General features: G+C 37.6%; 1 protein-coding gene across 2 annotated transcripts in view; it reads right to left on the bottom strand.

Annotated features, from left to right (window-relative positions):
* Positions 1–16,203, bottom strand: part of USP47 (ubiquitin specific peptidase 47) — a 106,340-nt gene that overhangs the window by 7,269 nt on the left and 82,868 nt on the right. For both annotated transcript variants that reach the window (XM_042906974.1, XM_042906975.1), the window contains 7 exons: positions 15,039–15,246; positions 12,214–12,329; positions 10,090–10,209; positions 7,658–8,438; positions 2,806–2,981; positions 2,387–2,467; positions 238–353 (listed from right to left, as the gene is read on the bottom strand). In XM_042906974.1, the coding sequence (XP_042762908.1) occupies positions 238–353; positions 2,387–2,467; positions 2,806–2,981; positions 7,658–8,438; positions 10,090–10,209; positions 12,214–12,329; positions 15,039–15,246 (1,598 nt within the window). The remainder of the gene's footprint in view (positions 1–237; positions 354–2,386; positions 2,468–2,805; positions 2,982–7,657; positions 8,439–10,089; positions 10,210–12,213; positions 12,330–15,038; positions 15,247–16,203) is intronic.

Here is a 16,203-nt window from a genome sequence, read left to right as displayed (position 1 = left end):
ATTTTTTTTTTTAATTTGGGGGAACTATAATGAAATCTTCCCCCAATTTCAAATTTAGTATCCTACAGAGGAAGCGCAAACAAATTCTAATACTTTTGCTTACTTCTATTAATCTGTAGTATTAAATTCTTAGTAGAGGAATTCTTTAATTCTGGTTTTAGAAAATCATACCAATCCATATCAACAGACCACACAAGATTTCCTCTAATTGCTGATGATACTGTAATTTTACTTTACCTGTCAGTACTGAGCTCTAAACCACACTGCTCCCTGAGTTGAGGAATTAATTCCTCTTTTGATTGCCGTACTGTCATTCCTTTAGCAAACACAGCATCTAGCAGAAACTTGCATGGCTAGGAATACAAACATAAAACAATCAGAGAGCTGAATTACACATTCAATAAGGGTACACAAGACATTTTATTTGCACTGTACAGTATGACAATTATAGGACTGAGTTTAGGAGCTGATCTTCCTAGGTTCAAATCTTGGCTCCACTACTTACTAAGTAAGCTATCTTGGGCAAGTTTACTTAACCTTTCTGGGCCTCCTTTTTAATTTTTTTAAATAATTATTATTTTTTTTATTTGAGGGAGAGAGAGAGAGAGAATATGAGCAGGGGAGAGGGGCAGGTGTCCCCGGGCCTCCTTTTTTTCATCTGTAAACCGGGGGTAGTGTCTTCCTCACAGAGTCATTGTGAAGATTAAATACCACATTCATATTTCTCTCCTTATAATAAAGTGATCGCAATTTTGAAAGTAAAAATCACTTTTATGGATTAAAATGAGGGAACTGCATACTACTTCTCCAAATATGTTCATTCATTGTCTCAGAAGGGACATTTTATCTACAAACCCCAAACGCAGATGAAACATTCACATATAAGAGATATGATGGGTTGGGGCACCTTGGTGGCTCAGTCAGTTAAGCGTCTGGCTCTTGATTTCAGCTCAGGTCATGATCTCATAGTTCGTGGATTTGAGCCCCACATTCGGCTCTGTGTTGACAATGTGGAGCCTACTTAGAATTCTCTCTGCCCCTCCCCTACTCGTTCTCTCTCTCTCTCTCTCTCTCTCTCAGAAGAAATAAAAGACACATGATGGGTGCTCAATAAACTCTCTGTTGGACAAATGAAGGCGTTTTATGAAAAATTTCTCCATTTTCAGCAGTCTGTCTTTATCTGTGATTTCCCCTTCTGAACATTCAGTTACTTGCAGTTAGCCAACTGGGGTCCGGAAACAAATGATCCTTCTGCCAAATCATCAGAAGATCAGTAGTAACCCAATGCTATGTCACAGTGCCTATGTTATTCCCCTTACTGCATCTCATCACACGCGCATTTTATCATCTTATGTCATCACAAGAAGTGTAAATATAATACAATGAGATTTTTTGAGAGAGACCACATTCACATAATTTTTATTACAGTGTACTGTTGTAACTGTTCTATTTCATTTCTGGCAACAGTTAATCTCTTACCTTGCCAAATGTATAAGTTAAACTTTATTAAGGTATACATGTCTAGGTAAGAGCATAGTGTATATGTAGGGAGTGGCACGGCACTATCCTCGGTTTCAGGCATTCACTGGGCGGAGGGGGGTCTTGGACACATCCCCTATGGATAAGAAGGGGGGAATACGGTCTTTGCTATTTAGTTTGCACACTTGTCTAGGTCCTCACTAAGATGTTATAAACATCCCCAAAACAGGGACTTTGCCTTTTTCTTCTGGGCATTTGTCTGGCATCTGTTACATGACCTTGGGCAAGTTACATAACTTCTTTGTGCCTCAGTTTCTTCATCTACAAAATGGGAATAATAATATCTACATCATAGCTAACTGATGCAGATTCAAGGAGTTAACATCTGTGAGCATATGGCAGCTACGAGATAAATGAATGCCTGTTAAATACTGAAATGACTCTCTGAACGCAAAAAATCCTTACATGCTCTACAGATCAACTGCTATCCCCCTGGAGCACTATGTGAGAATTTCTTAAAATCAAGCACAAACAAGTCTCCTTTTCAAAGCAGGAAATGTCTGCCTCATTCCAATATGTGTAACAATACTTTAAAGCAGAGGGAAGGCAAAGAAAGGCTTGAGGACCACATTTGTCTGCTGCATGTTTTTGTAAATAAACTCTGTTGGGACACAGCTAATTCCACTGGTTTATGTATTGTCTACGTCTGGTTTTGTGCTACAGGGGCAGAAATGAGTGGCTGCAATACAGGCAATACAGCCCGCACAACCAAAATAGCTTCTGGAAACAGTGTCCTGTCTGTGCTTTAGAGACAGCAAAAGAAATGACGAGTCACAACATCTCTGAACTCTATGTTTTTAATAACTAGCAGAAGTGACGTCATATTGCTCTGAAGCAGCTTACTTACCTCTTGCTCATTGACCAGCAGCTGGTACACTTTAACTCTGTATTCTCCTTTTTTAAGTGCTCTCCCCAGTCTAATTGTAATCTATAAATTAAAGTTTTTTAGATGTATTATCTCCGCAGAATAAACAACCCATTCTCCCCACACTGTTTAGTTTGGTCTTCAAAAATTCTCTAGATTATGGGCTCTTTGAGAACAGGTGTATCTTTTACCTCTGATTCCCAGCACCTAGAACAGTAACTGACACACAGTTAACACTTAACAAATGTTTATTAGATGAATGAAAAAAAACGACCAATCACTAAACATAAAAACAAAATGACCCTCTTAGGGCTATTTCATCTTACTTGGAAACAGGGCAAGATGTTCTCAAATCTATCATGTAAAACAGACTCTAATTATTTGAAATGATTTTAATCAACCTTATTGTCGTCTGAAAAGGATGAAAGTGTCTCATTCAGCCGGACGCTCTCAAACTCCTGGTTGCTGGCATACACCCGGAAGACCTTGAAGTGAGAGGACAAAGCTCCAACAAAGGGCTCTAAGTGTTGTTTGAAAGCAGCCAGTGTAATTCTTTTATCAACATGCACCATCAGCCCTAAGTACAAAAAAAAACAAAAGCGAAACAAAAAAAGAAACCTCTTAGAATATAAATAAAACAGATCATATGCACTTTATTATACTGTACAGGGAAAAAGTACCCCCTTCAGTTATTTGACTTTAAGCTAATACACAACATTGCATGGACAAAAAAACACGGACACGGAGCATACGATAAAATCCAACAGCTTCAACAACTTCCAACATTCTGAGAGATTGAAGTGCTCATCTATTTATTTATATATGCTGCTGAGTCCCAAACCAAACTTCAGGAAAGTCTTTTCAATTACATACATTCCTAGTTCTTCACAGTAATAATGTAGGCTCTGGCTGGGTTCCAACCGTGCCTCTTCTGCTTCCCGGCCAGCTATGTGACCTGGGGCAAGCCACTGGCCTCCTTGTAGCCACTTCCTCATTTAAAAAATGGAGAGAGTAGTACCTACCTCCTAGTACTGCAGTGTGAATTCAGTGAGGTTAATATGTTTATCATGCTTTTGGCACAGTGTAGATATCTAGTAATTGCCTCAAAAATTGTTAGTAAATTTGGTTCTGGGATTTCTACTAGAAAAAACCGTCAAGACGAGCATATGATGATATGTTTTATCATGTGGTTGGACCGTAACAGGAAGAGCATCTAAATGGATCAGAAACTCCCACCACCCCCCGCAAGCTTCGATATAAACTCTCATGGCAAAGCAATAGGATTGTTTTTGGTGAGCTTCATTTCTTCTAATACTTATTAATCTTTTGTCCTTTACAAGTTACTCATGAACATACTTCTGAAATATTTCTAAGACTCCAGTCTTCATATCCTAGTAAAGAGCAACAACTTCACTCAAGTTCCTCTCTCTCTTACAATATAGACAGTGCAGTATATAACAAGAGCTGCCATCCCACCTTAGGCCCGTGGTTCCTCTAGAGCCATAAGGCTCTCTCTAGGGCAGGCTCTGGTTTTCTGTAAAATTTACATCAGAAGTCAAGGGTGAGGGGCACCCTGTCTGGCTCAGTCGGTTAAGTGTCCCACTCTTGACTCCAGCTCCGGTCACACAATCTCATGGTTCATGGATTGGAGCCCCGTGTCAGCCTCTGGGCCGGCGATGCAGAGCCTGCTTGGGATTTTCTCTCTCTCTCTCTCTCTCTCTCTCTCTCCCTCCCTCCCTCCCTCCCTCCCTCTCGGCCCCTCCCCCAAGTGTATGCTCTCTCTCAAAAAAAAAGAAAAAAAAAAAAAAAAGTCAAGGATGAGACCCTCAAACATGACTGGTTTATGTTCCCAGGTTGACCCAACTTTTGGGTTGATGAATTTTTGAGTGGACTTTTTCAAATAAATTAATGTCCATTTACTGTTTTTCCGGTTATAAGATTCAGATTCACTATAGAAAATGTGACCATAAAGTATGAGATAGAATATAAACACGGTGATGAACTTTTTTGTTATATATAACTTTTCAGGCAGCATTTAATTCCTTTAAAATGTCCATTTCTAAAATTTAAGGAATACTCCTAAGTAACCCAGCTTTTGGCAAATAAGCCTCTATTTATACTATCCAGCAGGTACAACATTTCTTGAGAGAAGGGTATAATGAAAAAATTACTTGATTAGAAATCAGAAGCCAATGACTAGATTTCAGTTGTTGCCTAATAAATGGCTATTGGTAAGTCATCCAATGTCTCTGGGCCTCGGTTTTCTCACAGGATCATTACACCAGTCTCACTGATTGCTGTTATGACAAATGTAGTAAATTCTAAGTCATTACTCAAACAATAAGCTATTACCACAATTTTGGTTTCTAACTCACAGTAATGAATCACAGGAAGATACAAATGTTTGTTGTTATTGATACAGTCCAATATGGTGATTAGGACCAAGTGGTTCTGTAGTGAAATGGGCTGGCCTGAATGAATTCTTGGCTCCTCCTTGTACCTTACATTTGTGACTGTGGCTTGACTTCTCTGTACCTCAATTACCTCTATTATAAAATGCAGACAGTTGTGCTTATACCTTGGGGTCAGTATATGTCAAATGTGTACTACAGCCCTGGCAAAAATTGTTGGCTTAATTGACTGGCTATAATTATAATTTTAGAGATTACCATCATGCCGTTTTCCCTATTCACCTCTTCAAACTGAAGAGTTTGGTCTCTTCACAGAGCAACCTCAAAATATCTTTAGGGTTTCTTTCTTTTATGTATTTCTTAAATGAAGTGATAACCAAAATTGTACAAAGAAATTATCAGTGCAAATGCACTCTCATTTTTATTACCTTGATCTCCCTATTTATCCCTGAGTGCCTGCAGCCTACAATAGGTCACAGTGGAACAGTATTTTCAGAGAAAGGTCCATACTCCCCGAAACAATTCCTGGATTATAACAGATAGCTTAAAGACCATCACTTTAAGTGTATTTCAGTTGCTACCCATATTGTCTATACTGTATATAAAATGTCACTCTTCAGATATCAAATTCTTTGTTTATGTGTTACACCCTGGCATTTCATCACTCTGAAGAACCGTATTATTATTCATCATCCATGTTACCCAGGTACCAACTTTCAGGTCTCTGAGGAGCTGTGATGAAACAGTCTTAGTACAGACTCCTGAAGCACGTGGCTGCTGGCTCTCAACCCTACTCATCTACCTCTAAGCCCGTTTCCACTTTTTCTGTTCAAACAAGCCTTCTGCACGGCTTCTGAAAACCAAAATAAATTGTAGTAAACGGGTTCTCTTGATCATCATGTTTACTATTTCAACGAATGCTAGTAAACTAGTCCACTATGAATTTCCAAAAAGGTGGAAGGAGACTCCTCAGTCTACAATTCTAAGTATTCCTATTAAATTCTTAACGTTTAGACTCATGCAGTCAACTCTCCAGCACATCATTATAAAACAAACCACTTAAGAGAAATTTCTAACCTCTTTGTAAAGAGGAGCTGTTTTTAATTTTCTAATGCTCTTGAAGGGTTGAAGATGGTAAGAAAGGGTAGCTACTGGCTATTTTTCCTTTACTCTGACGTGAGGAAAGTAAGAGACAGTGGGTAGCAGTTATGAGGTGGAGAAATGTGGGCCAGGCTTACAATCAGATCACAGGAGCTGGACTGACCAGCAGTGTGACCTACTGGCTGTGTGACCCCCGGCAAATTATTTAAATCAGTTTGAGCCAGTTTCTTCATCAGCAAAAAGTGTCTAATGGCATCAATTTCACACAGCTGTTGAGAAATAAGTGAGATGATGTGACTTAATGAGACTTATGAAGTAAAAGTGCCACAGGGAGTTAAAGCATTATTATAGAGTCTCTGTCTCTGTTGTGGCTCACTAACCCACATTTTCCCACTTGAGTTTCTGCAAGGTATCTATATGGATGTCACATGGTTCCAGTGTTACTGGGAACTAATTAGTTAAAAAGACAAATTTATGCATTTTTATTACTGATTTCATAATTTCTACCACTTCCTTTTAAGAGACTAAATTTTGAGACTATAAGCATCGCAGCAATTAACTTTCATGCTGGTTGTGGGCTTTCTCCCACCAGATGAAACATGAGGCTGCGTCTTTGTCATCTCCACTTCTAACATCTACGTAGGGCCTGGCATCTTGAATGGATTCAGGAAATATTAATTGGGGGGGGGGGGTGGATGAACAGATGGATAGAGTGGGACTCCCTTTCCACTGTCAGAAAGGTAACAGCAAATGCATTCAATTCAAAGACTTATATTCTAGTAGTGGTTCCACTCCTTACTAGCTACACATGTACTTTTGGGCAAGTCATCCATCCACTATGAGCTTCAGTTTTCTTATCAGTCAAACGAGGATATCAATATTTGCTTTACTAATTTCAGAGAAGCTTCAAGTGAGAACAAGTGTTTTGAAAACTAAAATTAAGAATATAAGGGGTAATATAATGCAAAGTATTTGTTTTTTTGAGCTATTTCTCTTTTATACTTGAAGAAAACTTTTGTACATTCTTTGGCTGTTTTCATCTGATGTTTTATAAGTCATTTTATTGTTTTCATGTAGGTGTGTTTTTGCTGTTGCTGCTTATCCCAAATACCTGAACTGACAGATCTCTTCAATGTTTTTGTGATTATACACTTGAGGATTTCTAGTTTATACTCTGCTTGGAGCTTACTTCAAAGTATCAACTTTAAAAAAGCCCCTTTCCTTTTTCTGACTTTCCCAGTTAACCATGGACTATTTAGGGGGTGGGGAGGGGGTTATTTGCATTGAGGGATAAAGAGAAGAGAGGGGATGCACAAATAAAAACTTTTCCTCAGCAATGAATACCAAATTTTATCTTTTTGGTATATTATTTACTTTTTAAACTATTTCTTAGTTTTTAACTTAGGGCTTTTATCATAATTCTTTCCTTTAAAACAATTCTTCATTCTTTACTTTAAAACAATTCTTAATTCCTTTTCTTTTTCACTTATCTTCCCCAGAGCTGTGACATCACTGCTGTCACAGGTCTGATGTGCTGCGGAGGTCCAAAGACAGTTGTTACTACAACTGCCCCGAAAATGAAAGCAAAGGCAACAGAGAACACTCTTATAATCCAGGAAGTTACGGGTGATCCTAGAACAAAGTACTGAACTCTTAGCTGGTTCCTTTCTTAACTAAAAATTTAAATAAACTGAGAAACCAATTGGTGCTGTTTCAAGGAGTTTTCTTTCTAAGTACATACATTTATGTCCTTCCCCAGAACCTTCGTCTGCAGCATAGGGTTCTGCTTTGAAATACATGTACTGTATTTCTCCCCTGCTCTTGCCACTCTCATCGTATTCACTATCCGTTCCAGAGTCTTCTTCTGCTGTGTCCCATGTCTCTTTTTTCCCTTCGTTTGCTTTAGTTCTTCTACTACTCGTGATGCTATGAGAGTCAAGTCCATTAGCCAAAGGAATCTGAGCATTATCAGCATTGCACAAAGTGTCACTGCTGTGACTGGAGCTAAGAATGTCACTGTCCACTGAACTTGTACTCCTGTCATTATTCACATCTGAGTCTGATCGTTCTTCAGATTGAAAATTTTCGGGATCAGAAGTCTGAATGTGCTGTTCAAGTTCTCTATTGTCCACTGACGCTGAAGAGTCCCTCTCATTGAGAGGTGATTCTATGTTTTCAAAGTCACTTGTCTCAGTACTTTTGCTGCTGTCTCCATTATCTCCATCTTGCTGCTGTTGTAGTGACAAGCTTTTGAGTTTTTCAGTGCTTTCTTCGAGAATAGCTTCCACAGACTTGAGGCTCCCCACAGGTCCTTTGACTCTATCACAGTCATCATCCACGTTACCACCAGAATCACCCCCAGCTTTCTGGCACGCTGTCCTTTTGGAATAAGAGCCTGGGGACTGTTCAGGTAACAAAACAAATAATCTGATTGTATTTGCATGACGATCCAGGAGTTTCCACAAATGAGAGTCTGTAAAGGCCATCTGGTAATCCAAAGTCTCAGAACTTTCAACAAATACCTATATAGTAAGTAAGAGAGTTACATTACATCATTAATTTTAGTGACATTCATTCTCACTCATATCACCTTAACACAAGACAAAATGTTGTAAAATTTGGGATGATGACATCTCTAAAGGAAATGTGTACGGTTTTTGGAGACTAAATACAATAAATATTATGTTCATATGTCTTTGTAATTAGCCATAAAACTGTGCTAAGATAGATGAGACACACACATGCGCACATGCACACACGGATACCTTGTTTACTGGGTTTTCTATTTTCAGAAAGTTTTTGTATTCCACATCTTGCTCATTAGAAAAACAAGCGTAGCATGAACATGGATAGAGGAACATGTATAAAGGCATTTTGGGAATGTAATACCAAAATCCAGATTATAGAAAAAAAATCTAATGGACAAATGACTTGATTCTAGAGCAAATAAATGACAAGGAAATAAATACACATAGGGGGATCTGTAGGTTAAAATAGACTTGAGAGGTATATCATGGACTTTATTTGGATCCTACCTGAACAAATAAATCCTGTCAGAAAAAAATTTTACAAGATAATAAGGGAAGCTTGACTAGACATTTGTTGATATTAATTCTGTTAATTTTCTAGATGTAATAATATAATTATAGTTATGTTTTTAAAGAGTTCTCACCTTTTAGAGATAGACATTCAGATTATTTATAGATGAAATGGTATTTCATCTGGGGATGTTTTTCAAATAATCTGGGGGAAGTACTGGTTAAATACAGATAACCAGTGTCCAATCAATGTTACAGATTAGGATCATTAGCTAACCATTTAAAGAAAAAAATAAAGTGAGATCCCTCCTACTTTTCACCCTAAAATGGTATTAGGGCGGATTTTAATGATACACACATAAGCACCACACAAAAGTATCCAAAGAAAACAGAGGTGAATAAAAATTACACCTTAGGAATAATAAGACAACACTAAAAAAGGTTAAATGAGATAAAAGACTAGACTGCACTAAGATGAATGAGAACGGAAAAGGCAATAAATAAAACATGGCAAACAGGGAAAATTTTGGATTCAATTGATCCAGAGTAAACTGATGGTGTTATGAATAAACACAGAGGAAAAATCATTTATCAATGATAGAACACGTCAAGAGATGAAACAAACAGATCAATGTGAACTTTCTCTTTTCTATCTGAGATAAATAAGTAGGCAAAGGGTGAACCCAAATGACAATCTTCTCTAGAGTAGGCATGTCTTTGACTTTCCCCATCAAGTAGTGCTTTATGGGAGAAGCTCAAGAACGAGTGTAACATAATTTACAGAATTCAGAGGACAAGATTGTTGTGGACAGAAATGGTCAGTAAGGCTTCACCAAAGAGGCAGGACTAATCTGCGCCTTGAAAAAAAATGTAGGGAGAGGGGGAAGAATACTGCAGGCAGGCAGAGGTAGCTCATGAACAAGACCTAGAGGAGAACCGGCAGACGGATGGAGTAGGACAGAAAGAAGCCTGATCTGACCTGATTACAAAGGAAGGTAATTGCCGAGACGCTGGGAGAACTTACGAGGTAAATTACAGACACATAGTGGATGGCTCTAGAGGCCAGCCTTATAATATGAAACTTAATTTACTATTACCAGCATAGACAATAGTAATGAAGAAATAAAAGACATACCTTGTTACTTCTAAAAAACCCTTCAGCTTTCAGGGTCTTACTGGGCACAGTGAGGAGGCGCAGATCATTGTGGCAGCGCTCTAGCACTATCCGCATGGTTTCAGCAGGTAAATGGATGGCCTGCAATGGAAGCAAGTCAGTAAAAAGTACTCGCAAGGATAATTCTGCTGGACTTGGAAATGTGGATGAAGACACACTGCTGAGTTCTTAGAAACAGAAAGAAAATTAAAAGAAAATAATCTTAGTGGAGGTTTATAAATTTTTAAAGACTCTATGGGAAAAATTTTAGTCCTATCCATTAATTATGCTGTAAATTAGGTGAACAAAGTATCACTTATGAATGGATGCTCTGAAACTATTTTAAAGGTAATGATTTTTCACTAAAAATTCTATTCCTCTCGCACTTGCAAAGTAAATGAGGGGATGTGGTTCCAAAGAAACTGAGTAACTGACGCTTTGAGAACAGATGTCAAACCAGTAACTGTTTAACTCCTGAACTTTTGATGAGTTCTTTTGTATTCTGCGAATAGTTAATACTTCTACTAAATCATTTTTCTTCTGTGTAAAATGAGATTAAATTAATAGGTAAAGTTTCAAGTTACTCTAAAAGTACATGTCCTTAATCTGAGGTATCATTTTGGGAATTTCACAAGAAATGAGCAGACAAAAAAATTTACATTTAAAAAAACATGATGTGTTTTCAATACAACTAATGGTAACTAATTCTTTGGCGGTCTAGTTAGACTTTATCTGCTGCCTTTCTTGGCAAAATACTTTGTGACTGCCTTTATTCTCTACAGATATATTCTCCCCCAATAAAATTATTAACTTCTTCAGGAAGGCAATGTCATATGTTTCTTTTGTATTCTACCTCAATGCTCATACTCTAGATTAAACTGTAATAAGGAGCAAGTACACTTATATAGGCTTTCTAAGAGCAATTTAATTGTAAAATCTATCTCCAAAACATGATTTATCTCCTCAAATTATCTATTACTTTGGCAGAAGAATCAGAGGTCATTGTTGTTTTTTCAACGCAATAATAATTAAAACCCAACTTTTATATAATAACTTAACAATTTTTCTCCACAAACAGAGCATTTATTTGTTCCATTAACATTCACAACAACCCTGTTAAAATAGGCATTAAAAAAAAAAACCTAGATGAGATCAAAGATAATACTGCCATAGAGGAATGACTAGAAAGTGGATCAACTTCTTGCTTGCTATTACTGAACAATTTCCACTACAGCAAGTCATCTAAGCCTGGGGCTTAAGAATCCTGAAAAATTTCACCTGTGTTTGTGTGCTCAGTGTTCTACAGAGTACAGTATAATCATTTCTCTAGAGTGGACTAGCTTGGCCCAAGGAAATTTGAATGTTTTCATCATATTTTTCCAGCTCACAAATTCTGAATGAGTCTATGTTCTTTATCACTAACTCACCGAATATGGCCAGCATTTAATTCACCACCTTCCCTGTCAAATCTGCTCCCCTACCCTACTCTTCCATTTTGATTACTAGATCACTACTTTGTGGCTACCCAAGTTCAAAACTCCTCAAAGCATCTGTGCTCCTTCTTGCCTTACTCCAACCAATCCCAAGTCCTGCAGATTCTACGCATATAATCATTCTTACAATCTACCCCTTCTCTCCTTTCTGGTCCAATGCCTTCACTTGCACTATTTCCACAGCCTCCTCATCTACTTTACGGACTCCCCCTCTATCCAGGAACTTACCATTCTACAGCAGAACTCTCATCATACCACTGCTGAACTTAGGAAAACAAACAAATAACATATTTCCCATTGCCCACATCAAATAGAGCCCATGCTTTTGTGTTTACTATTTAAAAACTCTCCATGAAATAAACTAACTTCTATTTCTAGGCCTGTACTATACAGAGGTTGAGCCAAACACATATGCCATCACTGTGTGCGCTTGCCTCACACTTCCTGACCTCCATACTTTGGTCACTTGGTGTCTTCCACTTGAAGTGTGTTTCTCTTCTAACTGTACTTGCCTCCTGCTAGTAAGTACTAGTTCCCACACTCATAACTATCACACAATGCTTTGTACAGAACAAGCACTCAAAAATATTCACTGACCAATTTTAAACCTTACCTTTGAAATAAGCTGTTTGAACTCTGTGACCGTTTGATTTAAGTAAGCACGAACAGTGACAGGAGCAGCTACAGATTCTGCCTTAAGATCAACAACATGAACTTTCACCATCACTTCTGAAAAACACAAAACATTTGAAAAATACAAAAACATAAATGGATGTTATTTTTAAAAGTCTATTTCACATGAGCACTGCATTCCTAATATATTTCCAATAGATGGCAAGGTAATATTTTCCTAACTATTAAGATAGTAGACGTAACAATGTTACACATGTATATAATACATAATAAACTTCTCCTTGCAATGTATTACATTACAAACATCTACAAAGAAATGGAAATGAGGCTAATAAAAAAGTTCTCCTAGATCTCTTTAAAACAATGAAACAGTCACAGGGAGGGGAACAAAACATAAAAGACTCTTAAATATGGAGAACAAACAGAGGGCTACTGGAGGGGTTGTGGGAGGGGGATGGGCTAAATGAGAAAGGGGCATTAAGGAATCTACTCCTGAAATCATTGTTGCACTATATGGATTAACTAATTTGGATGTAAATTAAAAAAAAAAAACAAACAAAAAACAATGACAACAGTCAAAATATGATTTTTGAAAAATTCATGGTTTGTTTCCTTGTAAAACATAACACAAATTTATCAACCACATTAAAAATGCATATCCAGGTACTCCTGGGTGGCTCAGTCAGTTAAAGCACTGACTCTTGATCTCAGCTCAGGTCATGATCTCACAGTTAATGAGTTCAAACCCTGCATTGGGTTCTGTGCTAATGGTGCGGGGATTCTGTCTCTCCTTCTCTCTGCCCCTCCCCGACTTGTGCACTCATGCTCTCTCTCTCTCAGAATAAATAAATAAACTTAAAATAAAATACATATCCAAAGTTGCAAAATACAGACCTAAACCACAACATTAAATTACTAGAGAATGCAGAACAAATTCTAAAGGGGACCCAGCAACCCTATTTGCTTTTGATCAACCTTCATTATACCACTCAAGACCTCGTTCATAATCAAAGACTTCTCCTCCTCCAAATAATATTCTCTACATTCTACAGAAGAGTCTACAGAAAATTGCTTTGGTTTACATGGTTTGTTTTTTTCACTTAAATTTTTCATATTACAACTTAATCCTATCTTCTCTTCTGTTTTCAGATTATATATAACTAAACTTTTAGTTACTAGAAAAGCAAATCATCTTCAAACACTTAGTTATTCTCTGGCTTAAATGTTTTAATTTCCTTTATGAAGTGTATATAAATGGTCAGGTTTTTCCCTAGATTTCTAATCTAAATCTGATAAAATATTCTGCTAAAGTCATTATTAATGAATAAATAAAACGCTATCTGCAAGTTTTACAATCCACACTCACACGTATAGTTCTCTTTTTCTTTTTTTTTTTAAGTTTGTTTATTTTTGAGAGAGAGCGTGAGCAGAGAAGGGGCAGAGAGAGAGGGAAACACAGAATCAGAAGCAGGGTCCAGGCTCTGAGCTGTCAGCACAGGGCCCAATGTGGGCTTGAACCCATGAACCGCAAGATCATGACCTGAGCTGAAGTCAGACGCTAAGCCACCCAGATGTCCCTAAAGTTCTCTTTTTAAAAAGTGGTTTTATTGCTGACTCATGTTACACTTTAATCATCATTTTGCTATCTAGACCAAAAATAATCTGCAAGGAAATGCTCCAAAGGAACTCTCTACAAACAGAACAGAGTCTGACTGATGGAGCCCTTAAGAGTATCATACTTAATCTACTTTGAAAAGAGGAGCCTTAATTTAAAAAAAAACAAAAAACAAAGAGAGGTTTATAGCATCTGCAAAGAAATAGAATTTGAGAGTAGAAGGCTTTTTACTTTTGCTTTTTTGAGAGAGCCAAAGAGAGCATGGAAGCACATGCACAAGTGGGGGAGGGGCAGAGAGAGGGAAAGAGAATCCCAAGCAGGCTTTACTATCAGTGTGGAGCCTGATGAGGGGCTCAAACTCATGAACCATGAGATTATGGCCTGAGCTGAAATTAAGAGTAGGACGCTTACCCGATTGAGCCACCTAGGCAGGCGCCCCCAGAAGAAGGTTTTTGTGAGTTCAATTTTTAGGAATAAAAGTAGAGAACATAAGTCTGAATTGTAACAACCAATAGAAGGGATTCAGGGTTATGCAATAATAGTGAGAATTCTCTAAAGTTACTTAAACATTTTTATTTTCCCCTATTTGTTACAGTTTACATAGTGATTACTAGAAAACTTTGGTCATGTAACTGTCTTTAGGGACTACTCTGGGTAAAGCTAGGAGTGTGGTATTTTGCTTTCCACATCAGTCTCAAACAAACAAAAAAACCCTCAAGATATTGAGGACTGTGACAGATTTAATGAAGACAAAAAAAAAAAAGAATGAAGTTCCTGGGACCTGCAAAAATGGAGAAGATGGAGAAAAATAAAAAGTGTTGGCAGCAATGGGTTATGAAACCACTTCATCAAGGAAACCCTGAAAAATAAGATTCTACTTCTGAGAGTTGATGAGACTATACTGTTTTTGGACTTTTTTTTCTGTATAAATAGAGAGAAGGGGGGAAGAGAAGTGTTTTCAGCACTGAAAAAGAAAAATCCCACTGAAGGCTGCAAGCTAATTTTTTAAAATTTTGTATATAGCTCTTTGAAAGTAATCTAGAGGTTAATTCTAAGCTTGTTGCTACTTCCTAACCTATCAAAATTATTCTGCATTTTAAGAACATAAAAAAATTTAAAATTAAACTCATTTCTATTAAAAAACCTTCTCATGAAAATTTTAAGTCCAGTACAACTGTAAAATTCTTTACCTCCAGGTTTGTAAGACTGGAAAACTTGGTCAGGTTTTCTCGTCTCCAACAGTAGATCAAACATGTATGTTGACTTTACTCCTCCTAGTAGAAGTCCCATTGGGGTATCTTCCTCTCCTTCATACGATCGTTCAAGGTAATCATGAAACTCATCATATTTAACAAGGCGACAGCAATCCATGGGTATGACCTCTTCTAAATCCATCATCTAAAAGAAAACAAGGCCAGGCCGGGGTGGGGGGGGGGGGGGGGCGGATGGAGAGAGACAGACACACACACACACACACACATATAGATATAGATATATGCGCACACACACATACACACACATATATACACACATACACACACACAGTTTAGTCTGATGTGTAATTCCACCACCAATAGGTCCTAGCAAACAATAAAATTCATATATTTATGATTTGCATCAAAGTTCAAAGACATCAAAGTTAAAGGCATAACTTCAATGCTATTTTTAATTATTTCATTATCCCCTAAATAATGCAACTTATGCACTAACATATTTTTAAAACATTCCTAGTTTTAAAAAAAGTTAACATTCTAAACTTTAGATGAACTCAAAATCAATGTATTATAATCCCTTGCTCTATAATCACTACTCTGGAACCCAGGGGAGAACAACCAAGAGAATATGCAGCTTCTGTTGCATTAATCCGATCTGGAGAAGAACTGGTGATGACATGTTTGGGTTTAACCATCTTTCTAAGCGCAGGGGATAGCATGCCTCGCAGAGCCACCAGAGAGGCCACAGCTTCCGTGTCTCCCATGCACCACCTCGCAGCTCCCCTTCCATATGAGCCTCCAGCATATCTACAGCTCAGGGCATGGAATTTCTGTCATAAAATCTCCCTCTGGCCCATGTTACTGGTAGATGGCATACTCTGGATGCAACATCTCTTAAGTGAAAAATGAACTGCCTGGAGACAGAAAGGATTACTTCAAAGTATTTCATACTTATTTAAGGTTTGTGATTAGGACCTTCAAGAAAAACAGTAAGCTTTGGTGTGTGTCCCCACCGACCTCTATTCCCCTCACTCCTCCCAAAGATGGAGTTCTCTTTCTGGTACATAAGACTGACTTATTTCTCTCTTCTGTTTGTTTGACTCTTTGTATTTATGAACTTTTACTTCTGACTTTTAAGACA

This window comes from Panthera leo, chromosome D1, assembly GCF_018350215.1.
Source record: "Panthera leo isolate Ple1 chromosome D1, P.leo_Ple1_pat1.1, whole genome shotgun sequence".
NCBI classification, from domain to species: Eukaryota; Metazoa; Chordata; class Mammalia; order Carnivora; family Felidae; genus Panthera; species Panthera leo.
Note: the sequence above shows the minus strand (reverse complement) of the source record. Positions and strands in the feature narration are given on the sequence as shown.